The sequence below is a fragment of the Meleagris gallopavo genome, chromosome 22 (assembly GCF_000146605.3).
Source record: "Meleagris gallopavo isolate NT-WF06-2002-E0010 breed Aviagen turkey brand Nicholas breeding stock chromosome 22, Turkey_5.1, whole genome shotgun sequence".
NCBI classification, from domain to species: domain Eukaryota; kingdom Metazoa; phylum Chordata; class Aves; order Galliformes; family Phasianidae; genus Meleagris; species Meleagris gallopavo.
Window position 1 is genome coordinate 2,048,588 of NC_015032.2, and position 27,760 is coordinate 2,076,347.

Below are 27,760 nucleotides of genomic sequence, written 5' to 3' on the forward strand. Positions count from 1 at the left end.
TGATGAGGATCTAGCTTTTCTGATGAAAGGATCTATTTTGATGCAAGTAAAAAAGTACAGCAGCATCTTAGAGCCAGCAATGAGTTCCTCCAGGCTACAACACCAGGAGAGGAGAGAGAACCTCCATCTCTGGGGGCGAAGCACTGAGCAGCTTGATCCAGCTTTTATGTTAACCCTATCTGGAGCTACATGTTGGATTAAAGATTGCAAGGTCTTGCCCAGCCTGGATGTCTGTGCTTCCCTTTGGCACTGCATGCTTCAACACAAAGCACATATGTTGGCTGAGGATCTGCTTTAAGATACTGCAGAAGGCTCCTTTCCTCCAGTATACTGCTACTGGAGGAATTAATTCAGAATCACAAAGTCACAGGCACGTCTGATTTGGAAATAAACCTGATCCAGCAATTAGATCCATCTAGAGGACAGGCTGCTGGGCAGTCTCACATATGGAGAAACGCTCTCCATAAAAGCAAAGAGGCTCTTTTAACTAGCAGCAGGAAGCATGCTGGCTCCCACTGAAGACAAAAGTTGTTCTTACCAGAAACATTCAGCATGTCATCGATTCGCCCTGTGATCCAGTAATAACCATCTTTATCTCTCCTGCAACCTAAAAATAGCCAGAAATGACGGCGTGAGGAAGCAGTGCCAGCTCTTGGAGCAACTGATAAGGGATTCTGAGGCCAGGACTTCGCAAGACTTTAATTGCTGTCCCCAAGCCTCTGCACCCACACACTGCCCAGACAGCCTTACCATCACCTGTCACGTAGTACCCAGGGAACTTCTTGAAGTACGTGGTTTCAAACTGCTGGTGGTTTCCATACAGTGTGCGCATTATTCCCGGCCAGGGCTGCTTAAATACCTACAGTGAAAAATGCAGACCTGAGTCAGTGGTCAACTCTTAACCGAGTGGCCTCTGCTGTTCGTCAGCGTTTCCAAATCACCTCCATGTACCTACAGTAATGCTGGCCAGCTAGAGCACTTCCTACACTGTTCCAGGGCTTGCTAGCTCAGCATAACCCTTTTGTAGCTCCTGGGGACATGGAAAGAACAACTTTACTCTGAAGAACTCATCCAAGGGTCAAGGTATTATCAAATACCTGCTTTCTACCTCCCCCAATTCAGGATCCTATAAACTGTTTATTCTGCTAGTGGAAGGAAAGTTGCTCAGTCTTTGCAGTGCTGGGCAATGACAGAGATGCCGCAGAGGTGGCTATAAGAAATGACACTCAGACAGCTACTGCCTCATGCTACTGAGAAAGCCTCTCTACTCCCTCCTGCCATGCTCATGCATGCAAGTGCCTTTATGAATCATTTAACCAGCTTGTTCATGGCACAAAATTCACAGTGAGTTACAGCAGTAAAGAGAGCTCCTACCACCCAAGGGATCCAGTGTAAGCAGAGATGTACATACGCTACCCAGAATGTCCTGGAGCTCGTGGGGAACAGACAAGGGTAGGGTGAAGAAGATCAGCCCCTCTTTACCAAGTAGCCTTCTGCTTCTCCTTCCAGCTCTTCCCCCGACTCGTTCATGACGGCAGGGACCACTCCAAAGAAGGGGAACGTCTGCCATAGGGACCAGACAGCAAGGAGACATGAAGATGATTTGCAAACTAGAGAGATGGGGAGCCCTCCCTGTCAGGGCAACAGTAATACTCACAGCAGAGCCTGGTTTCATGGGGGTGGCGGCAGGGAGAGGCGTAAGCATGTGGCCACCCTGAGAACAGAGGCAAAAGGAATGAGATTAGATGATGCCAGCCTGTTGGGAAGGGTACAGCAGAGGAGAGGGAATCCATGTTTGGGCTCAAAGCTTTGAAACTGCAGGAAATGATAAAGAGAGGGAGAACAGGGTTCAGAGCAGACCTTGTCAGGAACCCTTCTGAGAAGGTCTCCCCATGAAGCCTGTTTGAGACCCTGGGAGAGAAGGGGAACCAACACTTGCAGGCTACATGAGATGCTGGGAAAAGCTCCTAAACAAGGAGAACAGCTGGTTCCAATAGTACCAAAGAAACATTATGGGAAACTTGCAAAGACACCACGCTGCCTGCTGGGAGCACAAAGAAAAGAGAAGTCCCAGAGACACACAGCTGAGGACTCACCGTCTCCGTCTGCCAGAACGTGTCCACAATGGGACACCTCTCCTCTCCCACCACACGGTAGTACCACAGCCAGGCTTCGGGGTTGATGGGCTCACCAACGGTCCCCAGCACCTTCAGAGACTTCCGGCTGTGCCTGCAGAGAGGAGGGGGCTCACAGGGGCTCAGCAGGCCGCAGAGAAAAGCAGCTGTGAGCCTGTGGCACTGCAGAGCCTGCAGGAATCTCCAGGCCTCTCAAATATATTTGGAGTTTCAATGATTCAGTCCCTTCTCAGCTCTCTCTGACAGGGGAAGAAGGAAAACCCCTGTGGTTTTGTTGCCTCCTGCTCCAAGCTCCCACTTGGCTCTGCTGCTTCCCTTCTTTGGGCTAAGCTGCATCACAGAGGGGCCCCTCTCCCCAACACCCCTCTGTGAGCCCTGTGTGGGGGAGCAGGGGAGAACCTGCAGTCTCAAAGCTTAGCTGCAGCTTACAGTGAAAAAAGAACAACCTGCTCTGGGGTGCCACATCGAAGGTAGTGAAGGGGCGCAAATCGCTGGGTTGAAGGCCAAAAATCCTGTTTTGTTCAGACAACATGGTGGGATATTGCTGCTCAGAGAGGAAGTTGTGCTGGTGCCAGGGACCCCCGTGCTCCTGGGGACTGACTCACTTTTTGACAGGCTCCTCCCCACACTTCATCAGCAGCCGGATGGCTGTGGGTGCCGTGTAGAACTTGGTCACCTTGTACTTGTCAATGATACTCCACATTCGCCCAGCGTCCGGGTAGGTGGGGATACCTTCAAACTGAGTGGGAGACAGGGCAGTGACACAGCTGTTCCTCACTGCCATCTCCCCACAACCACCTGCCCTTCCTCAAGCAAGAGGAGCTGAGAGCAGCTGTACCCCTGTGTGATCTTAGAGGCATGCCAGGGGCACCATGCAGTGAAACCAGTTCAGGACACTTCTTACTTCTTTCTCAGGATGGATTTTGCACCCTCTCACCTCAGGTGTCCTAGCAAATGTCCCCTAAAACATCCTAGCATCCTAACATCACAGTGACGCAGTCCCACCAGCCCAAGTGACACTGCCCATGTGGCACAGGGTAATGCCACATCATGCAGTGGAGACCCACAGCCAACAGCACTAAGAACCCTAAAGAGGATTCTCCCTGCATGACGTATTTTCCTGCTTGCTCTATCACATGGGAATTTTGGACCTAAGTCTCTGGTTCCTGATGTGTATACATGTTACAGCCATACACTGTCAAGGGAGATACAGGTACAGGAATTAAATGCAGGTTGTCAAATAAGTGCCAGCAGCAACAACTTTACTCCCTGGCTCCCAATCCAGCTTTCACATTAGCTTGCAGTTGTCCTGATGCCTGTTTACACAAGGCTGGCACTTCTAAGAAAAAGAAACGTGAGCATTTGAAAAACAAATTACCTGGAAGTTATACACTCAGCCTAGCCATCCCTCTGCCACTACAGAGTAAGCCATGTCCTCTTTGGGGAATATCATCCTTCCTCACAAACCATAGCACGCTACAATATGGCATGGACAGTACAATGGGGCCTCGTACAAGGGAGAAAAGCAAATCCTGATGTGCTCCTCACAGAGCAAAGCACCACCACGCATAACTTCTTAGAGGACAGGCACCCAGTGGCCATCCAGCACTTACTAATACGCTAGTTGCCCCATTTGCCAAGGGTCCATAAGTGATGTAGGAATGGCCTGTTATCCATCCAATGTCAGCTGTGCACCAGTAGATGTCCTCAGGCTGGTAGTCAAAGACATACTTAAATGAAGTGGAAGCATAAAGCATGTATCCACCCACTGTATGCAGCACACCCTGAAAAGAGAAGGCACAGAACCATCAGGTCACGTTCCCACCAAGGCCCCCAGCTCGCAGGCCAAGCTGAGAATCACTGTTTCACTGAGATTCAACAGCAGCTGAGCTCAATGACAAACACAGCCCCTCCTCCAAGGCAGCAGGACCTCCCTCATCCCGTCACTGGGGGGTTGCTCTGGCTCAGCCCATCCTCACAGGGCAGCAGGCTATGCAGGAAACGTACCTTGGGTTTTCCAGTTGAGCCACTTGTGTAGAGAATGAAGAGTTCATCCTCGGAGTCGCACCATTCAGGCTCACACTCCATGCTGGCACTGCTCATTAGATCATGCCACCACACATCCATGTGTGGATCCCAGGGGACCTGAGAAAAGCACAAGATCAGGAACAGGCCCTCCACAAAGGCATAGAGAGGGGACAAGTGGCTGCAGCCCCAACCTTGTCACCCCTCTTGGCCTATCCAGGCAGTTATTCATGGCACAGCTTCTGCCCAGAACTGCAAATCGTGCATCAGAGCTGCAACTCTCAGTCAAGATGTTCCTGCAAGACCTGAAGCAGATTTTCCAAACCACTGGCAACACCAACAAACCCCTCTCAGGAGCAGCCGTGGCTGCTCTACACTTTCATAGAAAACAGGACCCCTCTTGGCTCCATGGGCAGCCACTGAGCTGCAAACAACTAAGCCAGAAGCTTTGGCACAGCCACATGTTCTCCAGTTACATTGCAGGGTCTTGTTATCATGGAGGTCACAAGACCAAGAGGAGCATATCAGGCTTCTTGTCCCTGCAGATCCAAAAATCTGTTATACCCAAATTTTAAGACAACTATCTTGATAAGAAGTGGCTGCTCCAACGCTGAACCACCCAGCACTGGCTGCCCATCAAGGGTGCCAAGGTATGACAGGGCTACCAGCACCCACGGGGGCTGAGGTCACCCTGAGAGCTGTGCTGGCTGGCACCATCTCCGAGATGGACAGCTCAGCGCAAGACCCAGTTCCACCCAATCTTTTCTCCTCTCCATGGAGGAGCCTGGGGACAGCTGAGCTCCTCAGACTGACAGCACACCTCCACTGCCCACATCTCCACAAAGCCAGGCACGCTGATCCCCAGCCTTGCAACACGTGGAGGGCTCACCAGGGGCACATCAGCTGGAAGAACAAGGGCCCACTGGGCAGCACAGTCTGTGCAGTGTCCCCGAGCTGTCACCCAGGCTCCAGCAGTCACTTGTACAAGAATTTCTTGTTAGCAAACAGAACTAGAAGGTGCCTTTGGTCCAAGAAGTAGAGCTGTAAACAGTGGGATGTCACCTCAGCAAAGCAGGATGGAAACATCAGCATAGGGATCTTCTGGTTCTGGTGGAACTCCATGGCTGAGCAGACATAGCAGCTGCCTGCTCTTGGAACTCACCAAGGCAGAGAACCTCCTCCACACAGTGGATCCCAACAGCTCGTAGCTGAGGGCTATACAGAGCAGCCCAAGGGCAGCAGATGTAGCCCAGAATTCTCTCAGCTGGAGCACACCCGCGCAGAGAGCAGCCACGGGGTGGCAGTGATGTACTGCAGCCCTGAGATGTGCGTGGGCCATTTGGAGGCGCTGGGATTCTGCTGCACGCAGCTCTGGTACGTGGTGCAGGAACACCAGCTCCTCTGCCCCTTCACGGACAGCACTGCAAAGTTGAGCCCATTTTGAAAGCTCTCACAGAATCTCACAGCACCTGGAGAGAATCTCCATAAGTGTGGCACATCAGCAAGCTCTCAGCGAGGCACCACATTGAACACATCCATGCTCAGCTTGTACCAGCCTATCTGCTGCCTTCTGGCATCTCTCCTCCAAGGATCACTAAGTTTTAGCACCAAACTTCCTCTGTTCCAGCTCCGACCCATGCATGGCACACAGCCCCCAAGGCCAGACCAGTGCACACGACAGGGCATGCTGCCTCTGTCCTACACAGTTACACTACCAGTTAGAAATGAAAGAGACCTAAAGCTGAGAGACACAGCAGAGACAGAGGTGCCTATGGTCTCTGAGAGCTGGACACCCTGATTCAGGGAGGTCTGAGAGTTTGATGTAGCCAGGATGGGAGCTGGCACGCACCTACCCATCACTGGACATCACAGTTGGGTTGGCAGCAAGGCCATGGGGCAGCTGATGCCAAGGGATCAGAGAACATCTGAATCTCAAAAAGTCACATGGTGACGCTGACTAATAAAAGCCCCTCCCAGTATGCAAACCCTGGTGCTCTCCTGGTGCTCTAGCAGAGGATACGTGCTGGCTGGCCCATGTTCAGTTCACAACAAGCCCTGTAACTGCAGCTCCTCAGGTGAGCAAAGCCCTGGCGCTGGGTTGGGTTGTGGGGCTGCAGGCTTCCTGGCCCTGCGCACCTCTGCACCTGGGGAGTTGCCAGTGGTTCCTGCTGGCCCCTTGACGATGGAAAGCACATTGTGAGTACTGCTTGTAGAGGTGAAATGTCATCCTGATGCTGCCAGCAAATCCTGCTGGTTCTGAGTTTCATCTTGCAAGCATACTCATATGCTTCCAGGTGTATTCACAGAAGCCAATCTGTTTCCAGCAGCAAAGCTGGTGTTGCTGACCCCAGGCTGTGCTCAGCAGCCATCCTGCTGCCACCAGAACAGAGAGGTTTGGACTGCTCCTTTGTGAAGAGGAAGCAGAAGGCAGCCAGGCAGTCCCAGCACACACACATCTCCTCACCCTCTGATTCCAGAGGTCATCATAGCCACTGCAGGATCCCAACTATGCTTGCTGCCCTTGTGATGCTGGGCAAACGGCTCCACACAGTGTCTGCAGCCAAGCAGATGTGGCACCTATTGCTAACATGCAGCCGCAGGTCACACAGTTAGCAGGGCACGCGTGGCCGTGCAGAGTTGGTGCGGTTAGAAAGGGCTGGAAGGGAGAACAGAGGGGAAGAGTCGAGAAGAGAAAGACAGCACTGTGCGTAAATACCTTGGGATGGAGTCTCTGTGAGCTCTCAGTCTTTTTTTCCTGTTAAAAATCCACAAAGAGGGTGTGAAAGTTAAGAAGAGGAGGATCCACACCAGGCTTTGAAGGCAAGGAGTTCCATGTTGACCTGGTAGGCTGGAGGGAGTTCTGATCCAGGGCCCAGGCCAGGAGGTGCTCTCTGAGCACAACTGTGGCCCAGTTTGCCTTCTCTAGGGGTCCAACACCTCTGGGCAGGTCTCAGAGCCTCTCCTGCACACGGCCAGCTGGGTACAACAGCACAGACCAGGACACAGCTCACGAATCGCCCGACAGTGTTACAAAAGCCAACAGAGCAGTAATGAACTCAAAGGGGAAAGCGATCCTTAATAAAGTATCCAAACAAGAACCAAAGGGTAAGAGGCAGCCCCACTCCATCTCTGCCTGAATGGCTGCTCAATAACCTCACATCCCCAGCAATCAGCATAGGGATAGGCTTCTCCATAGCATCTCACTCAGGAAACGCAGCACAGAAACGCTGCCCAACTCCACCTTTCACACTCCTTGCAGCTCCCCACTGCAAGTAAGAGACAGGCAAAGGAGCTCAGTGTAACATGGCCAGGCTGGCAAATGCTGCACAACACACCAGTATCACTAACACAGCTGAACAAGCAAAGGTAACCCAAAGACACAATCTGCTGCCAGGGATGTGCAGCAACCACCCATCTGAAAGCAGAGTCCAAAGCTCTGTCAAACACAACCCCAAAACACAACCCATTTCTGGGCAAGATACCTGTCCAGGCAGTATCCCAGCACCTGGAGATGATGCCATGCACTGCTGTGAATTAACAGGCAGATGTTTAAGGACAGAATATAATGTTGCAAGACGCAGCGTGCTGTTAGTGCTGGGTGGTGACAGAAGCATCCCATCAAAGCAGACAAAGGCAGTACCTGGCTGCACTGTGCAGCAGGACTGTGCACAGCCTCAGGAGCTTGGTAGGAAGCCACGGCTCCCTGACACCTTCTCCTCCTTCCACCCCATCTCACCCCATGTCTCTGGCCCACATCTTTCCATCTGGTTTCTTTTGCAAGGGACAGCCCCAGCTCCAGCAGCTGACGCAGTTCCTGTGCCAGCTACGCAGCAACTGCACTATTCCCAGCATTTCTGTAATTGTTATCTTGGGGCCTGAAGCCAGTCACAAGAACAAATCTTCTGTTTCTCTCTTCTGTTTCCACTGTTATAGCTACAGCACAGGAAGACATTCCTCTTCGCACAAAATGGGAGACAGATACAAGATTGAAAAGGAAGAACCCTTCAGTTGCCAGAGAGAAGCAAGTACCTTGTCCTAAGACTTCCAGCCTGTGGAAGCTGTACCCTGCTGTGCAATCAGGAGCCCTGTGGGCTGGCAGCTAGCAATGGTGTTAAAGAAAGCAGCGGGAGGGGATCTGGGAAAGACAAAGGAACCCTTCTTTGTACCACTCACAAAGCAACAACAGCAAGCAGGGGAGAAAGCAGGAACAGGAGTCAGAAACCAGAAGCATTGAGAGAAGCACGGCAGTGATTTCACACTGAATTTGCTGGGGGGGAAAGAAAATAATAAAAAAATCCCTCCCAATTCCTAACCTCCTAAGAGCATACCTGCACGTCCTGGCACAGCCTTTTGAGAGGAGGAGATTGGCTGCATGCCCCGTCCGCTGCTACCTCCTCCCGTCCCAGGTGCTTCACCACAATGCACTTCTTCAAAGAGAAGCCCCTGTAAGGGGGAAGGAGCTGTCAGATGAGGCTGCTCAGGCTATGCCTGCCTTTTGTGTTATATGGGCTGTGCTGAAGGCAGAGCTGAGCCCCTGAGCTGCTTTTCTTTACCCAGAGTGTATGCTGCCTGCACACCCTCGCAAGTAGCTCTCTGGGAAGAGCTGTTCTGCTGCCTGGCACTGCTGGGAGCGAGGGAACAGGAGGGCAGCCTGGACACAGCTGCACATCTCAGCCCTCATCACCTCCCCTCCATCTGTACTGCAGATGCAGCCATGCAAACCTCAGGCACATCATGAATTGCTGTGGGACGTGAGCAATGCCACAGCACAGGAGCAGAGCTTGGCAAGGTCTGTGCAGAATTTAATGGGGTATTATTAGGTAAACCATACGTGTACCATTCCTAAAGAAGAAAGAAGGATTTCACAAGCATCTCTCACAATTCACTGCCTGACAAATCCCTAATTTGCCTGTCTGTGGATGTGAGCAGGACCTCCCACAGCACCCACAAGATACCAGGCAGCTGCTCCCATCCCTAGGAGTGATCAGCTGTACACTCCAGAAAAGGGAAAGATTTCCAAAGCCAAATTATAAATCAGGGAAAATATCAGGGCTTTGTCCCTTCGTGGGGACCAGCAGAGCATCCTGTCTCTGACCTCTCAGGGCACCAACCCATCATCTCCATCAGTTAGCTTCATCAGCCTTAAATTCTAGTTCTGTCCTACCGTGTAACTGCTTCTACAAACAAAAGACTTGAAAACATTTCTAAGGAGTTTGAATTTTTAACATTCAGGCTATCTGCCCTAGATTTGCATGTTTGATCTAACAAGTTGAATGCAAAATCACAGTGAGTGTTAGCAACTCTTTTCTACAAATATGTTGCCTTTATTCTTACTAAGCAAGGAACTTTGCCTACTAAACAAAAGGTTACAAAGAAGTCATAAGCAATATCTGTGTGTTTTTTCCCCAAGTGAAGTTATCCATTATTATGATGTGCATCTGTCTTGTCAGTGCAGAAGCTAGAGCAATTGGAAGAGGAAATTTTGGCATGGAAGTGTAATGATCTGGGTGTGGTCTCTAGCAGGACAGTGACTGTGTCTGTAAGTCTGGTAAAGTCATTTCATCATGTTTATTTCCCTTTCTTTAAAATGTGATGGTAATGTCTGCCCCTTTTTATGATTCACCAGTATTGCAGTGAAGACATATTCAAAGAAATGGAGTCAGGCATTAATCCTGTGCATAGACTGGCAATTGCCAATTAAAGTGCTGGTTCCTGCGACACAGCCATCTCCCACAGCTGAAATATTTGTTTTATTTCATTATGGTTGAGCAAGTGGCTTTTGGGCAAGGTTTAAGGTCCATCTTAATATGCACCACAGTATGGTGTCAGACTGCTCACAACTTGCACTGGGAGATCCACCAGTGGTCATGGCCATTTTCACCATGAAAATTTATATTCCCACTTGTGCAGGAGTAGATTCCAACAAGTGCCCTTTCACAAAAGAATCTGAATTTACTTGTCTTTGCTCTTCTGGAGAGCTTCATCTGCAATCTGCTTCAGGTTGACCAGCTTGTCCCCTCGATAAAAGGCATCTGCAAAACAGTAAGGACAGTGTGAGAGACACTCTGCAGCCAAGGCAGCCTGGGACAGCTAGAAACAACAGGCAGTTTCAGGAGGTCAGAGCAGAATTTATGCATCAGAAGGAGGGAAAGCAGTCAAGCAGCTGATGGGAAAGGTTTCCTAATACGCCCTTTTTAGCCTAGAGAAACAGATGCCAAGGGAAATGGTGAAATTCCTTCCCTGGGAGAGGTTCAAATTTGACCTGAAAAGTCTCTTAGGAATATTCAGTGGGGAATAATGCAACTTGGCCAGAACATACATCACAGTATTTAATGGGTTCCTTCCATGCCATGAACCTACTAACAATAACAGCACTACCTCAGAAAATATAGCTTTGGAAAATGCATTGGGTTTACATGCAAACACTTTCTTGATCCCTTGCTTTGCAAAGCTGAGACTTGTGACAGAAATTTTCTCAAAATAGGGAAGAGAGGGAATCCCTCAAATTTGGGTAGGCTCATGAATGATACATCTTGCAAACATCTGGCACATTTTGAAGAGGAACATGGATGAGAAGTGTTGGGAAACATGCTATTAGCAGCTGGTGACATCATGCTTTACAGGACAAAGTGGGCGGGCTGCTTAGATGCTTCACAGTACATTCGAAGAGAAAAGCAGTCCTCAAGCACAGCTACAAGCAGCATATCCGCCTTGCAGCAGCTCAGCTGAAGCACTGCCCCTTCCTCTTCCAATTCCAAGCACATCTGGCTGTTAAAATACAGACCTTTCAGACAGCCAAGAGAAACAGCTCAGAGTCAGGGGCACCGAATGTTTTACCTGCCGTAATGAGGAGGGAGCAACCGCAGTCGAGGATCCGCTCACAAAGAGAGTCTGCTGAGAAACCTGCAAACTGGCAGATCACACAACCAAGTTAGCAAGCAACACAAAATGAATGGCCACAGCCACACTGTCATCCCATGGTAAATGGTAACAGCATGCACTGATGGAAAGATCTAGAGGAGCTCATTCCATGGTGCAAGAAAGGGCTAGAATGCACCACATTTAGTTTCCATCCATGTTACGGTCAGCACACACCCTGTCAGCTCTTCCAGTCTCCCTCCCTCACTCTCCCCAGACCAACAGCGCTCCCGAATAGCGACGCACAGGGCTTGCTCTTACCACAACAGAGTGGATGGCTCCAATCCTGGCACAGGCGAGCATGGCTACGACCAGCTCCAGGATCATCGGCAGGTAGATGGAGATTCGGTCACCTTTCTTCACACCTGTGAAAGGAAGACGAGCATGTCATTTGTCAAAATGATCACACCATGCCAAAGGAACAGGCTATAGAAGAAAGCAAATGATTTTAAGCCAACGTTTATATACACACAATAAAGTTTCAGCTGGAGCTAGAGCATAGCCAGCTTGGAAAGAACATTTCAGCTCTGCAGGCCAAAGCAGTGCCCACAGGCATGAACTTCCACTGCCATTCCCCAGCAGTGCCCATGCACCATGGCAGAAATGCAAGAAGCATCACACCAGTAATGACCAGGAAAAGAGCTCCAGACTGCCCAGGGGCACTGAGCACGTGTTCTGCCTTTCAAGCCTTCCAGCTCTTTAAGCTTGCTGCAATGATCAGAACGCGCAGCAATGAATGTTGCACGTTCTGATCAGATATGTTCAGTCCCTTGAAAGAGGCAGAACCCCACTGGTAGTTGGAAAATCTCAGAGGAGAAAGTTTTGAGCACAAGTTCCTTCCTTGTACAGCTGCAAGGAACAAGCAGCATTGATGAGCTAGAAACAACTGTGTAAGAACACACTGCAGAGTAAACCTGCCTATACCCTCCTCCACAGCTGTGGAAGCAGCCAGAGAAATGAAGCATGTTGCATTTAATTGAATAGCAACCATACAAAAAACTGATCCCATCTCCAAAAACTGGTCTAACGCTTTCCCAGCATCTAACTCTCCCCTTGCTCCAGCCACCTACCGTGATTACGGAGGACATTGGCAAACTGACAGACTTTGCGCAGCAACTCGCCATATGTGATCTTCATAGAATCCCCCGGTTCATTCCCTTCCCTGGAAAAACAAGGAGGTCTTTGTTACTGTGCAAGCACTACAAGGGAACAGTGCAAATTCAGAAGTACTCTCCCCACGGACAACACTGATGTTCCCACTTGTCCTCCTGAGCAGAGTAACTGAACCCCAGAAATCCAAATCTGGACTGAAGCTGTCCATCAGTAAGACGATTTAGCCCAAGGTCCCCATCCCATGTAAATCACTACATCTACAAGCAATCAAATGCATGCAGTGGAAATGCAAGGTATACCTTCAGATAGGAGACAGGAAGAAGGAGCTGACAGTTCCAACAGTAAGGATGGCCACATATGAGAGGAAGCTGAGATTTATGGTATGGCATGCTTGCTCACATGCCTGCAAACACGTCTGCCTGAGACACAGGCCAGTGCTGTCCTAGGAACACCCTCCCCTTACATACCTACCTTCTGATGGCCTGAGATTGATGCCAAAGGCTGTCTTATTTTCCAAGGTCACTTAAAACAAATACATGCAGGTATATTTAAGTTACTGCATTATTATGCATTATCATACACGTTATTAATATTACACATTATTACATACGTTAAGTTATGCATTATTCTCTCTGTAGTTCTCCACAAACAAGCTCTGGGCTCCTGCTACAAAGGTGTCAGTTCAGTGGGACCTTGGCATTGAACACAGTAGCGCGAAGAAGAGCCAAGAGCTGCACCCAGAGATGAAACAGAAATGTCACGTTCCCCAAGGAAACAGTCTGTAACCAAAATAAAAACCTGCTGATTTTAACAACGCTTCAGCCACTGCATAGTGAGGCAGGAGATTAACAATGGAAACCTGAAATGAGCTCCCAGGTGGCAAAGCAGTGATCCTCCATGCCTAGAGAAGGAGGACACACTTCCCCACATTTCTCCCCAAGGCAGGCAGCACACCATCATCAGTGATTCCCAGAAGAATAGCTATCGCTCTCAGCTGCTTGTTGCCCTTGAAAAGTGTCCCCTGGGGTATGTGCAGGCACATGAAAGCCAACACCAGCTGGGGAGCCGCCAGGACGCACCTCTGTGCACAGGATCCTGCCCCAGGGCCACGCCAGGCTGCCTCTAACTTGGGAGCACAAACCTCACACCTTGAGCATCTCAAACAGCTCAGAGCACACAAAGCCAAGTGCTGCATTCTAGCTGAAACTGCCTGCTGCTTCCTCTTCCCCCACTAACATGAGCAGTGGGAGGGCTGCTGTGGCACTGAAACGTGTTAAAGAAATACACCCATTTCTCACGTAACTCCCCAGGAAGGGCTGTTCTGCATCAGCATGACAGTGCCAGAGAGCCATGTGCTCTGATGTCAGATGTGCTCCGGGTGGAAACAGCACACAGCCTCACAGATACAAGCCCTGTACCTCCTACCACAAGCAGGATGGGGCTTTCTGGTGGCTTCATCTGGATCACCTGTTTTGAAAACCACTCCTGGATCTGCTGTTTACAAACTTGACTCCTCACCCTGGATATCCATTCATATCCATGGTGCTCCAGCAATCAGGCCCACTGACACTTGCACTGCTGCACAGCCTATCTGCTGACCCAGGGTTTCAGAAAGGGGATTCCTGGTATGATCCTGACCCAAGTTTGGCCCCACGTAGATGCAAAGCGAAAAAAATCAATGGGAACAAGAAGCAGTGCTCAGGGCAGGCAGCTCAGCCCTGGCTCATAACCAAGAGCATAACTTCGAGCTACACGACGAACTGTTACATGGATTCCTTACTGCAGGGCTCTCAGCTTGTAAAGAGAAACCAGGAAATCACAGTGTTTCCTTTTAGATTTTATTACTTCAAGGTCAAAGACTCAAGAGCTGATTTCAGGGTTGGACTGAGCAGCTGTAACTGATCTGACTCAAAGCAAGAGAATCTGCTTCTGTTATACTGCTGCCAACCTTCACCATGCAACGATCTTCACTGAGGCATCTAAGCCACGGGGATACAGCAACACTGAAAGAAGCAGTGTGCAAAACAGCTTGGGGCCAGACTCACAGGAGTGCTGCAAACACAGCTCTGTGCTTCAATAATTGCAGTGGATTTATGTGGCAGGGGTTGGGTAGTGGAGGGCTGCAGGGTTAGCCTCTGTGAGCAGGGAGGAGGTGCTCTGCAGCCTAGGGAAGGCTCGTGGTGGAGCAGGCTGTGCCTCGGCAGCCCATGGGCACCACACAGAGCAGATCTCCACGTGCAGCCACATAGGAGCCCATGGCACAGCAGTGGACATGGACTGAAGGATGTACAGCCCCACAGGAGCAGGGCCCATCTAGAGCCGCAGCCCACGGCGAAGAGCTGCAGGGAGCAGGAGGCCTAGGGGAGCTGCCAGCTGTTGGGGCCCAGCACCAGTGTTGCTCCTGAAGGATGGGCCCCACTGTAGGGGCCATGTTGGAGCAGGGTGTGGAGAGCTGCAGCCTGTGGGATGCACACACAGGATCCATTCAGAAAGGAGAGCATCTGTGGGAGGGACATTCCTGTCCTCTTCTCAGCCCTTAAGTCCTGTTTGGTATTTTCTCCCCTTCTTTATTTGAGGAGGGAGAACAAGAGAGCCGTGTGTGGAAGTTCAGCTATTTCTCAGGGTGAAGCCCTAACCATCTCTTTTCAATACAATTATAACACCTCCAAATAGGAGCAGGAGCACCCCAGCCCCTCTGATTCCTCACTGCAGCTCTCTGCGCCAGGTCTGGAGGGCAAAGGGGACAGCAAGGCTGCAGGGATGAGCAGCCCAGGTCTCTCGTCTGACACCTCCACGCTGCCATCCTGCTCACAGCACCTGCTGGGGACACGAGCCTGTCCTGTGTGTCCCCTTCCCCAGGCCACAAGAGATGTACCCAGGCTGGGACACACACTCAGACAGCACACACAGGGCACGGCGGAACATGGGGTGGGAAGGCAAGGCCAGAAGGAAGTTGAAACCTTTTCCCCAAGGTTTTCAGAGGGCTTTCAACATCCTTCCCAACTCCATCCTCACAGCTAGCATCAGCAGGGGTGCCTCAGGCTTCAGAATGATGAGTTCAGATCTTAAGGTGACCTGCACTTAATGGAGTGCTGGCCACAATTCTATAGAAGATGCCCACTCGCATCTCCTGCAAAGGCCTCTGAGCACACTCTCAAGAGCAAGCAATTGCTTCTAGCTTCCTTATGTCTGAAAAGAGTTTGCAGTGCCCACAGCTACACTTGGGCAGCAACAGCACTCAGGCTGCTCTACGCTTTTCTCTGGCACAGAACTGAACACAATTACACATTTCAGATGGGGCATTTAGAGGAATGCCCACCTGCACATTACAAAGAAAGTAAAGTAATGTGTGTCAGAAATGAGTTTGAATTCCTGGAAGCAAAGCTTTTTGAACAGCATCTTCCCTCTGATGCCTAGCAGATAAAAGCCAGAGCTATCAGCCCTGAGCCTCTCACAAATAGCTCACTTGTCCAAATTCAACTGAAAAATAAACAGAACTCAAACAGCACAACAGCAAAGTGCTCACCTCCACAGCCCTGACTGCATATTCTGTAAGCACTGCTGTTGGTTCTCATCAGCAGTAGCTCTGCTGCAATTGCAGGTGTGTGACTGAGCTAACAGCAAGCCTTCCTCTGAAACAGAAAACAATTTTCAACTCCTCAGACCCCCCAGAAACACCGTTGGATGGAATATGTGGTGAAACACAGTTTGAGGCTCAAATTTAATCCTGCATTTGACAACTAGCAATCCAAAACGTTACATCATCATCTGGACCACAGCAGGGATGCATTTGCATTTTTCAGCACATGAGAAGCCTGTGTTTTACATGCTCCACATTGTGTGCATGCTCAGCTGGAGAACAGTATTGTTTGGTCACGTGGCCACTGCTGAGCCTCCCACTGACTTAAGTAAATGCAAGTTCTTTAAGGTAAACACACAGGTGCACACCTTCCAGAATGTTCTGATGAGAAAGGCAAGTTTCCTGCACAGGGGAGAGCCTTCCAGCTGCCTCCAGCCATTCACTTAAGTCCACACAAGGGCTGCAGTCACCAGCTGCACAGCAGCGTGCAGGACACTAGTATCAGGCTCTGCAAAACACAGATGGGAAACCTGAATGGTTATCACCTCTGCAGAAGAGCCACACTGATGGGAAGATTGCAGACTGGCTGCCTGCTCAGCCAGGAGCCTGGCCTTGGTGATGCAGAACTGCTAAATCAAGGCAAAGCCTCCCTGTAAGAGTGATCACACAGGTTAACAAAAGATTTAGTGTGCTGTGCAGTAAAAAAATGGTTTGTAGGAGCAGGTAAGCATTTATTGAAACACATTATCTCAAGCAACGACCCTGTGGAGCAGCCAAGGCTCAGGAGCAGCCATGTGGGAGCAAAACTGTGGCAGCAGCAGGTTAAACAGTTTTGTGCTCCACCAAGCATCAGAACTGACTACCAGGCTTGTTATTCCTCAGCCTGCTCCAGCCACACATCACATAAGCAATGGAGCATGGCTGTCCATCCAAGCACACTGAGCCCATTTCAGCTGCAGCATAACAGGCAGCAGGAAGGAGCAGGAGCTTGTTAACCTGCTACAGCTCGAAGGACTGCATGCTTCCCAGAGCATCCAAGCAGCTCCAAGTGAAGCTAAGACACCAATAACTGGCAGCACTCTTCAGTTTCTCTTTCCTCAGAAGTAAAGTGAGTGACAATTATTTGCATAACCTGTTTGAGTAATAGGAGAATAAGGCCTCCTCGTGCTATGCTGACTGAGCAATGGCATGGAACAGCAGGAAGCACAGGTTGCATCAGTGGGAATTATGGTTTGCAAGGTAATTACCGATGATAACTGCGGTCTACCAGGGTTGTAACACCATTAAGAGTAGCTGGTGCACAGGGAAGTGATGAAGTGAAGCTGAGCAAGTGAAGTGTTGGGAGTTGTCAAGATCTGTCAGACCACCTGCAGACCCACAGTGCGTCAGCGCTAATTAAAGAGGTAAGATATTTTATAAAAATAATACAAATCACACACCAAGGAGGGCACAAAGCCAAAGCTTACCCAACCCCTGTAAACACTACTACTGAGAACTTTGTTTCTCCTCTAAGCTCCTGTACCCATATCACTCCCAAAGAACAGCAGTGCCCAAAGTTAACAGACAGAGGTGCTCATCATCCCTGGGGCCACCAGCTGTCAACCCTTAAGGACAGCAGGGATCTGGGGCACAGCTTGGCTTCAGGTGGAATCTAGCAAGAAGGCAGCAGCAGCATGGAAAAGCTTCCAACAGGGCAGGCACAGGGACTGTGAGAAGGTCACTCCACTGCCATCCAAACTGCAGCAGTCAGAACTCTCCTGAGCAAGGGGCTGAGCTGGTGCACGAGCAGCAGCCCTCCAGCTCCCCAGCCAGCAGCACGTCCCAGAGCTCAGATACGAGAAGGCAGAGCTTTTCCCATGCAGCAGGAGAAGCGGCTGCCCCTGCCCCACAGCTCCTCCTCACGTGCAAGGTTGCAGGGGGGCAGCCAGCCAGCTCCTGGCTTCCCTTCTCTCAGGTTCCAGAATTAGAGCAGCCAAAATGCCAGGCACGGCGTGGCCAGGCCGAGCTGCAGCCATCTGGGGAGCAGGCTCACGTGCGTGCCACGTGGGCAGCAAAGCCCCCAGCCATCCTGAGCCGTGCCAACACGCGCCCACCACGTGCGCACAGGCAGCGCTATCATTGCAAGCCTCCGCGCTGCCATTTGGCCTCCCTGCACTCAGAGCCAGGAAACCTGCGGCCTGAAAGGGAGGCTGGGACAGCCTGGTGGCTTGGTAACAGCCACACAGCCTAAAAATGGCCACATGTCATGCTGCAGCTCGCCTCGCTCATCCATCTGACACAGGAACGGCGCTTGAGTACATGGAGCCCTTCAAATCTGTCCTTGAAAAAGCTGAATAGGTTGAGATTGAAGTCTGAAGAGCTCAACTGTGTAAGAACAGTTTCACTTAAAAACAAAACCACATGTATTTGCTTGCACATGGATTGTTCAATATGGGAATGCTCCTAAACTGACTTCCCAAAAGCACAAGTGTTTCCAGCAGGATTCCACACTCCAGGGGACTGAAAAAGGTTTGCAGAAAGCCTCCAATCAAACACTTCATAATAGTGGACGGATCACCCACCTCAGTAACACACAGCAGGAAATACCCAGTGTAGTTCTGGGAAGGCTGAAGGTTTTACAGGGGGTTGCCAGAAAGCTCAGCCTCCGCATTCCCTGCGGTCACGCTCAAATCCTGTTGCATCACGGCAGGATCAAGAAAGAAGAAGTTGTGTAAGGGCAGCGCAGCCAGGGAGGGGCTGGTGCAGGGGCTTTCTCAGCCCCTTCAGAAAAATTTGGCAGCACTGTGTGAGAAGACAGCTGGGCGAACCTGGCAGCTGAGGTCCTGGGGAAAATTCATATCCATTTATCAGCATCACCTTCTGAGTCCACACGGTTAACTTGGAGACTCATTTTCCATGCCATCGCCCTCTACACACAGGAAATCTAACAAGGCTCCACTGTCAAACCTGTCAGTGTGAGCCAAACCATTTCAACCAGAAGCTGACCATGTACCTGGGGCGAGCAGGTTCCTGCTGCTGTAAGAAACCCAAACGAGTGCAGCACACGGTGCGCTGTGCCAAAGCGGGGCCTGCGGAGCTGCAGCCAGCCTCTCCCTGCAAAGTGCTTGCCAGTGCCTGTCCTTCACAGCGCTGCTATATGACTGTTATCTCTGCAGGGACACTGGGCCACCACCTGCTTTATGGCCAGGGAATCAGGCTTCTAATTGCCTATGAAAACAGCCATATGGAAACGCAGGCTGGAATGAAAACACCAAAGATCCTGCATGGTTACTGGCATCCCATACCAAAAACCCAATCAATCTTTGCCCTTCCTTCTCATTAATGACTCTCTCAGCTCCTCCTACTACCCACAGCCTTTCCTAATCTGAACAAGTACCAGATGCATGTGAAGAAATAATATTTATTCTTTGTAGTCCAAACACTATTCACTTCACCATCCCCTCAGCACACAGCCCACTCCAGAATTACCCAGCTTTTCCTATTCACTTGCCTGACCCTAAGAACCCATTTCAGGCCCCTTTAACAGGGCTGCACAGGATGCCCTAGAGGAATGAACACCACGAGCCCACACTGCTGTCACTCAGTCAGCCAACATAAGGGAGGAAAGCTGATGGACAAGGGTTTGTACAGCCTGCAGTGGCCTGAAAGCCCAATCCTGAGCAATGCTTTTAGAGCAGGGAGCAACAACAGCAGCCACCACGCTCCCCTTGAAGGGGAAATCTCCTACTGCTGTGTCACACCTGATAAAATAAGGCAGCTTACAGCCAATGCTGACCACAAGTGAATTCCCAGCGGTGCTGTCAGTCCTTCTGCATGGATGGAAGAGGGTGAGCAGGAAGGGGAATCCTGCTCTTCTGCAGCTTTGTTTTTTCTGCTTGTTTGATTCTGGCCATCCATCAAGTAGAGATTACATGCATTAACTACTGCTATCTTGCAGGTATTTTACAACATGAAAGCAGCCAACAAAAAGAAAATTATATCTTATTGCCCATTTTATTTAGAGCCCACTCCATTTAGCTTGTTTTAAACAACATGCCTTAAGGATCGTGGTGTTGCAACAGAGCTCCCATGCAGGGCTCCTTCAGCAGGTCACCAGCTTTGGGTGACCTCAGCCATCGCTGCTGATCCTGTGAGCCAAATCCTCCAGATGCTGTAGGAGAGCGAGATAGCTGACATCAGAAGAAACATTTTAGATGTTTGCCACAAGTAATATTGTCAGGAGCACAGACTATTTTTACCAACCCAATGGGAGGAGAGCTTATTTCCAGCACCACACGCTGAGCCCTTGTTTAAACAGTTTGCAGTCAGGCTGTGACATGAGCTTCACTCAGGATATGACAACAAGCTGCCCGCAGCTGGGAAGTGCTCTGCTTTGGGAAATGCAGCCTATCTGCATGGAGTGTGCTGCCAAATTGCCAAGACCTGGAAACTGAATGCCAGGCAAGTTGATATCAATGGAGGCTCAAAAAAAAAAAAAAATTGACCAAGCCCACAATGGGAAGTTACACCATTAATCAGATTTTATGGTGGTCTTTCTACTTCATGTCTCAAATCTCTGCAGGTGATGGCCAGATTTCCTGTGCTGGGCTGTCCTCTTGTTCAGTGTCAGAACATCCCTTGGAAGATGCTCAGTGGCAATGCAGAATGCACTCAGCTCTCAGGTACGTGGATGCAACAAAAAAAAAACAACAACAACAACAACAAAACACAAGCAGGAAGATCATCCATTTCCTTGAGGGATTCCCCTAAAAAGGGAGCAGACCTGCTAACACAATAGGCTGTTAACTTGCCAGAGCTCGTGACTTTGTACCACTCCATATATCAACATTTACAACCAATGGTGTGCAGAAATGCAAGCAGACCCAGAAGGCTGCTCCAGCCAGGAGCAAGGGCTCTGGCACAGGGTTGGGTGAAGGAAGGCAGCTCCTGGTGCTGCTGAGAGCCAAGGGGTTTTGTCAAAGCTCTTGTAAATCAATAGCGCAGCCTCACAGCTCTGGCACAGAAACCCACCAGGCACAAGGAATGCAGCTGTCCATGAAAACACCACCATGCTTGGACCAAGCACCCATCTGCACCTCTTTTTGCAGGGCCTGACCACTTCAGAGCAAGTCTCACCCATCTAGCGCCTGATTCATTGTCCATGTCTTTGCCTTTCACATTGGAGTGAGAGAGGAGGGCATACAAACAAGCCACCCACGCAGCTACAGCAAAATAATCATGTTTTCTAGTCCAATGAGCAAACTGAAGGCTCCCACCTTCCATACAGACGAGCGTGCCCTGGATCAGCACAGGAGGTCCCCATCCTCTGTCCACGCACTCCATGTACACCCACCTGCAGTTTCCACTGTCCTGCCAATATCCCCAACATACAACCTTTGCATAACTCCATGCCTCTCCCAGCAGCAAGCTGCTCTATAAAGGTATCCAGGTGCCCAATATCTGCCACAGTTGCAAGACACAAGTTGCACAGGCTGTGAGAAAATCCCAGATCATCTGTGCACACCACCCTCCCTGTACTTCCCCAGGTGGGTATTGTGCAACTGCACACCCATAGGCATGCAGAGGTGGCTTTGGAAGAGGTGCAAGCCAGCATTAGGACAGTGGTGTAAGAAGCAACTCGAGAAAGATGACTGACTCCTCCATGCTGAATCAACAGAGCCAGACCCTCTATCAGTCCAACGAGCAGCATGAGAAAAGCAAATAAAATATTAAATAAAACTAAATAACACAGAAGTTGCCCCAGGTCTCATGTATATTGAAGCACAGCACACAAAGCAATGGGACACTCACAGCAGCTCAGTCAAGAGCCTGCCAGACTAAGCCAAAATGTTGCATGAGCTCAGAACCAAGGCCTGGAACTTGGTCTCAAAGAACAGCAGCAGCAGCTGTTCTGGGGGGCACCTGAGCCCCCATTGAATAGAGTAAGCAACAATTCCAGCATTGGAAAAAACCTGCTATTGCTCCTGAAAAGCAACAGGAAGCAAAGGGAAAGGCTAAATGAGCTTGATAAAAAGACCTTTCTTCCATTCATGGGCAAATTAGTTTCTTGATTAATGTTTTGTGCAAAGCCTCAGGAAGACTGCCTGAGAAAGGCTTTACCCATGTACTCATGCCACTGCTCCAAGCCCCAGCTGGCCTTCACTTTACATTACCTCACCAACCCTGCCACTATTCCATGCACACAGTGACCCTATTCCCACCTCCAGCACCACTGGTGATGGCTCACATCACTACCAGGCTGCTTGCTAGCACACCTCACAGCTTGCAGCCCTCTCCAAAGCCATGCAAGCAGCCTCCCAGCCCTGCATGCAGCCCTGTGTGCTGCTCCACGACCTGGCCAGCAGCTCTGCTATTTCACATGCAGCTTCCTGCAGCATTCTGAGGGGCACACCATTTAATCCCAGGCACTTATTGACATCTGACATGTTTAACTAGTCAAAATACTTCCTGGGTCCTCCTTTGTACTGATACAGGTGGATATTGTATCCCTGCCAGTAGCAGCTACCAAGGGATGCAGAGCAAAAGGCTGGGAACAACCAGCTCTGACAAACCAAAAAGCTGCTGCTCCACTGCCCCACTGCTGCCTCGCGCTCCCAAGCAGGAGAAGCAGCAATCACACACACCAGTGCCCTGGCCCCACACTGCCAGCTGCCAGGTAGCTCACAGCGGGGCCAGCAGCTGCTGCTGCAGACACATGCCAGCCCCCTGCTTTGTCCTGCCCTGCCAGCTACCCCGAGACAGAAAAGGCTCTGGTTTGGATTTGGGTGGTCCTGCGTGGAGGCAGGGTTTGGATTCAATGAACCTTGGAAGGTCCCCTTCAGCTCCGGATATTCCATGATCTTGCAAATCAACCTTGAGAAGGGACAGCATTGTGTGTGTGCCTGCCTGAATAACACGATGCTTTTAACACCAACTCGCATCTAGGAGAGCACAACTCACGCATCGCTCCTGTGACGAAGAGCACAGGACAGCCATAGCCTGAAGAAGGCATTTTGCTGCTCTCACGCATTTACTTCAGCCCTCTGGCACAGTCTTTCAGCTGGAAACTGTCTCGGAGATTTCACTAGAAACGAGGATGGAGGACACAGCACAAAACACAAGCTATTAACAGAAATGCTCAGGACAAAACATCAAGGTATGACAGGAGAAAGCTGGCGGGAGCCAGATCTCAGCACAAACACACACAGCCTCCAGAAACAAGCACCCGAGCATAGCAGCTGCTTGCACTTCCACTACAGCACTGACCACACCACGAGGTGACTGTCCCTGCAAGTGGGGCAGAAGGAATTCCACTGAGATGAGAGAAAAAGCACTCCTCCTCCAGAAGTATTCAAGTTACAACAGCAATGTTCTTTACTCCTTGTTTTAAGGCCAGGTTTCTGCTGGTGCTCCCCCGCAGCCAAGCAGGGTTGGGAAGGGCCCTGAAGAGTCATTTCCATCTGAAGGAATGAGCACTGCTCTCAAGCACTCAGGTGCAGCTACTACAGAAAGCTCTGCAATCCCCTGGTCTGCAGGGACCAGTAGGGCTCCTTCCCCACTGAGCAGAGAGGCCCTGCCCTGCACCTGGACAGCACCACAACCACACATCAAACTAATGGTAACTTTTCCATAACACTTCTTGCTGCTGTAGAGCTTTCTCTGGTTCACCAAACAGCAGTTTCACCGCACCTGTGCTCCTGCTGCTCTCAGTAGTTCACAGGCACATGGCTGGAGATCACAGAATGGCCTGGGTTGGAAGGGACCTCAAGGATCACGAAGCTCCAAACCTCTGCCACACGCAGGGCCACCAACCTCCACATTTAATAGCAGCCCAGGCTGCTCAGCTCCCCATCCAACCTGGCCTTGAACACCTCCAGGGATGGACGGGGCATCCACAGCCTCTGGGCAGCTGTTCCAGCACCTCACCGCTCTCTCTGTGAAGAGCTTCCCCCTGACATCCAACCTAAATCTTCTCTCCTTCAACTCCAAACCATTTCCCCTTGCCCTGCTGTTATCTACCTTTGTAAAGAGTTGAGATGAGCATTGGGAAACACAGCCTTCCCAGACTGATTATTTTTTCCTCCTTTAAACAAGCTGCACAATTCAAGGATGAGTTTTCACTATCAGAATGGTGTTGAAAGTGGCCATGTCACTGAAATATGACAAATCATCCAGGAAGTTACCAAAGAAACAGAGTCCATCTGGCACAGGGTTTGAGTGTCCTAAAGCTGGTGGGAGTAGCAGAGCAGAGTGCATCGCATGGATGCTGGCTCTGATTAACACAAAGAGGTTCAGAGCTGTTTAACAGCCACCATCCTCAGTCACAGCATCCATGCACGTGGCACTGATAGAACACTGATACCTGTGAAGATATCCAAAGGAATAAAAAGAAAACACACAAACTCACTCCCTGATCTGGATTCTGGAGACCAAGCAGTGAGCAAGTACTACTTTGCTTTTCAGTTCATTTTACTCGACCACAACCATTCTCTTTAAGTTTATTACAGAAAGATTAACTAGAAGAAATTCTTATACTACTGGCCCTTAAATTCTTTATAACATTTAGAAAAAACGCCTTTTTGCATTTGTGTCCTACTTGCTCTAGTTCCAGAAGTGGAAAGATCAGCATTTACTCTTCCATCTAAGCAAAGCTGCACTAAGTTCTGGCAGCCATCACTACCTTTTCTTCTCTTTTCTGAATGCATCCCTTCACATGGGAACACAAGAAAGCAGAAAGAAAAAGAACAGATTTATTTTTCTGAAAGGTGGCAGAAGCTGCAGCCCACTGCTAAACCCACACACCCAGCCAATGGGGAAACTAAAGGCAGTGTGCCAAGCTCCATCTCCTGCCCCATTTCCACCAGACACCACCAGTGCTTCACTCCACACAGGTTACAGACAACATGCTTCCCTCAGAAGAAGTGCTTCCCTTTTTAAAACCCCATCTGGTTAAATTTTTACCTCCACAGCCTCAGCAGACAGTCGTTTCCACTAGATGATTAACAGGCATTTCAACGGAGATGAGAGTTTGCCCACACAGCGAACATAACTCAACTCCTACAGTTGCAGGGCAGGTATCTACCTGCACAGTAGCCACCGAGTTAGCAGCCCCATGCTTTCCATACAGCTACAAAAGATTTCCCTTTTCAGAACAGCATTTTATCAGACATTTCCTGTCTCTTCTGTTCCTCCTTAGGCCACATCAGCAATACCAAACAGAGAAAGAGGAATCAAAAGCAGCAGGGGCAGAAATACTTTCAACGTTCACAAGCAGCACAAGATATCATGCAGAAACAGGCAACGGAGAAACAGCAAGCGCTTCCTACCTACTCGGGATGGTCAACTACAGCTCTAACTGCACCAGAAGGATGACACCCAGCAGTGCCACCTGTGTACAAGCTGCACAGCATGAAGCAATCCCACGCACCGCTCTTTGTGCTGGAAGAGCAATCCCACAGAGAGCTGTGGGCCCACGTGCAGCCCTGCTTCAGATCCTCAGAGTGGGACCCACACTGTCCTGTTCTGGCAGCAGTACAGGAGCCTTCAGAGCAGCACCGGAGCCCATCTGGTGGAAGTGCCAGCTCCTCCCAGCTTCACACAGCCATAGAGAACTGCTCTCGCTTTTGTCAGGACACACACTTCTTCCCAGAGACACCCTGGATTCATTTATTCCCTTTTTCCTACTTTCTGCCCTGTGGAAATGAAGCCATGACTTTCAAAGCTCTCATACAGCCAAGCAGTGACACCTCAGCACCATCTCAGCCTATTGACAGTAGCAAGAAATCGGCCGAGGTATTTCAACGCTAAGTTTTCCCTAAGTATTCTCTTTGGCTTTTGGAGGCTCTTATTTCCCTCTTGACCACTCACCCACTATGACAAATCTTAAGTGTTTCTAGGAAGCAGGGCTTGTTCAATAACAGTGTTAAAGGCAAAATGTGAAAGGACGAGATGACAGCAAGTATATTTTGTTACTGAAGATAAGCATGTGCCCTGAGAGGCATGTGTGTGTTCCCAGAAGAGTGATTTTACAAATAACAACCCTTAGCCCAGCTTCTCAAGGCCCTTGTGCCAGGAGTTCACAGGTCAGCACCGCGTGTGTCATGCTGACCACGGCTCTTCTGTTTCTCACACCATTAAATTCACAACTGACAGCCCCAGACAGCACCAGCCTCAAAATCAATCTCATGTCAGATTCAAGTTGGCAGAACTTACCCCAGAACTGTTGTGGAAAACAGCATGTTAAGGTGGAAAGGAGCCCTTATCTTTTAGCACTGTAACTGACACCCACCACTCGCACCGTGAGTGTTGCTCAGCATCACAAATATCCCACAAAGGTTGGGAGAACAACAAGAAAAACCCTCACTAAGATCAAATGAGAGCTGCATGCCGCATGACTTCGCTTCCAGAAGGAGAGTGCCACATGGAAGTTTCTGGGCAAGGCTGAGCCTGCTGCCCCCAGAACAGCTAGCAGCTCGAGCTGCCCAGGAGCCTGCCAAATGGCTCTGTTTGCTGACACACCTTTATCACGATAAGCTTCGTTCAGAAGCTGAAGTCATTTCACATCTGAGCAAGTTAGAGAATGCGTTGACTAGTGGGGAAGTAAATACTTTCCACCATTTCACTTGTGTAAGCTGCAGTAACATCAGTGCTATTATCTCTAGGCAGCAAGTGCAATTTTCTTCTGTTGAAGCAGCAGCCATATGGATAGAAACTTCCACACGGGCCAAGCTCCACATCTGCAGCTGTAACTATACTGTAGGAACACGTTTCTTCCTGTAGTGTGGCTGTTACAAAACACCCCTATGACAGCCCCACACAGCACAGACAGCTCTTTGGCTGCACAAAACTACTGACAAGCAGGAGAGCTCTTTGTAGTTAGAGCACTTGGTATTTTTATCACAGTGACAGGAGGGCTCCTGAGCAGCACACAAACAAGTTACTGCATCCTAACTGACAGGGTAGGCTTCAGTTTGGTTCTGCACAGCCCCATACAGCCATGGGAACACAGATGCAGTGCAAACACATGCTTTTGAGGTGCGTGAGCACACAACACCGCTGTCAATCCAAGGCACAGCTGCAGTGCCAACTGTTGCAGTGCAACACAGCCTTGGTTCTGGATGTCACACATCACAAGAGAAGCCCATTCTCCATCATGATACAAATTTCAGCTTCATAGGACTTTTCCAACTATTCCAGGAAAAGATGAGAAAGACTAAGAAGAACAACACAAGCACACTTTGCTTTTCTTCCCAAAGACAGCACTTGATATGGCAGCCTTTAGGACAGTGCCACTGCATTATAAACCAACCAGCACTAAGAACCAACACACCGAGCTCAGGATTTTTTACAACGTTCTCACCACAGGAGCAAAGCCTGCCAGCGCCACGGAATAAGGAAGCAAGCTGAATTTGCATCTCAGCCGTTCCTGAGCCTACATCTTCCACCCACACCTTCCTACCTGCGAGGGCACAGCCTCACACATACCTATAGCTGGGCACAGCCGTGTAGGAGCACTGGGCATCGCAGCATTTCAGCACAGCCCAACTCAGGACAGCATGGAAAGCAAGCACCTGCTGCACCACACACAGAGCTGAGCCCCCGCTGTTACCATGCTTTAATTCCCCTCGGCCGCAGTCAATATCACAGGTACACCTCGGTGTTGCGTTCACATGCTTCCTATGTAATAATAAAAAAGCTTTACCAATAAAAAGCCACTTTGTCGCCGAGTTTCTTCTCACCGACGTTCCTGTCCAGGAGGTTGTAGCAGATGTTGGTCTTCGCCCCTTTCATCCACTCGATGAAGATCTTCCCCTTCGTCACATCGAAGTTGTACCTGAGGAACGGCCCCGAGTGCTGCTCCTTCCAGTAGAACTCCTTGGCGACGTCACCCCAGAATTCTACAAAAGCAACGGGCACAGCTTACAACCCAGCGAGCCGAGAAACGGAAACCGCTCCGTATCTCAGCTGGGACGGAGAGGGGCGGCGAAGCAACGCCGGCAGCGCCCCGGGC

At 50.0% G+C, this 27,760-nt stretch overlaps 1 protein-coding gene across 3 annotated transcripts in view; it reads right to left on the reverse strand.

Moving 5' to 3' along the window:
- ACSS2 (acyl-CoA synthetase short chain family member 2) overlaps positions 1–27,667 on the reverse strand; it is a 30,757-nt gene extending 3,090 nt beyond the window's left edge. Inside the window, exons 1-15 of one of the 3 annotated variants that reach the window (XM_019622064.2) lie at positions 27,452–27,667; positions 12,149–12,240; positions 11,340–11,443; positions 10,998–11,070; positions 10,117–10,192; positions 8,489–8,603; positions 6,877–6,915; positions 4,143–4,280; positions 3,749–3,919; positions 2,741–2,874; positions 2,097–2,229; positions 1,658–1,714; positions 1,483–1,563; positions 757–859; positions 539–607 (exon numbers count right to left, since the gene is read on the reverse strand). In XM_019622064.2, the coding sequence (XP_019477609.1) occupies positions 539–607; positions 757–859; positions 1,483–1,563; positions 1,658–1,714; positions 2,097–2,229; positions 2,741–2,874; positions 3,749–3,919; positions 4,143–4,280; positions 6,877–6,915; positions 8,489–8,603; positions 10,117–10,192; positions 10,998–11,070; positions 11,340–11,443; positions 12,149–12,240; positions 27,452–27,540 (1,474 nt within the window). In that variant the 5' untranslated portion in view covers positions 27,541–27,667. Of the gene's footprint in view, positions 1–538; positions 608–750; positions 860–1,482; positions 1,564–1,657; positions 1,715–2,096; positions 2,230–2,740; positions 2,875–3,748; positions 3,920–4,142; positions 4,281–6,876; positions 6,916–8,488; positions 8,604–10,116; positions 10,193–10,997; positions 11,071–11,339; positions 11,444–12,148; positions 12,241–27,451 lie in introns of all 3 variants that reach the window. The other 2 variants (XM_010722272.3, XM_010722273.3) reach the window with 2 other exon arrangements.
- Positions 27,668–27,760: the final 93 nt, after the last annotated feature.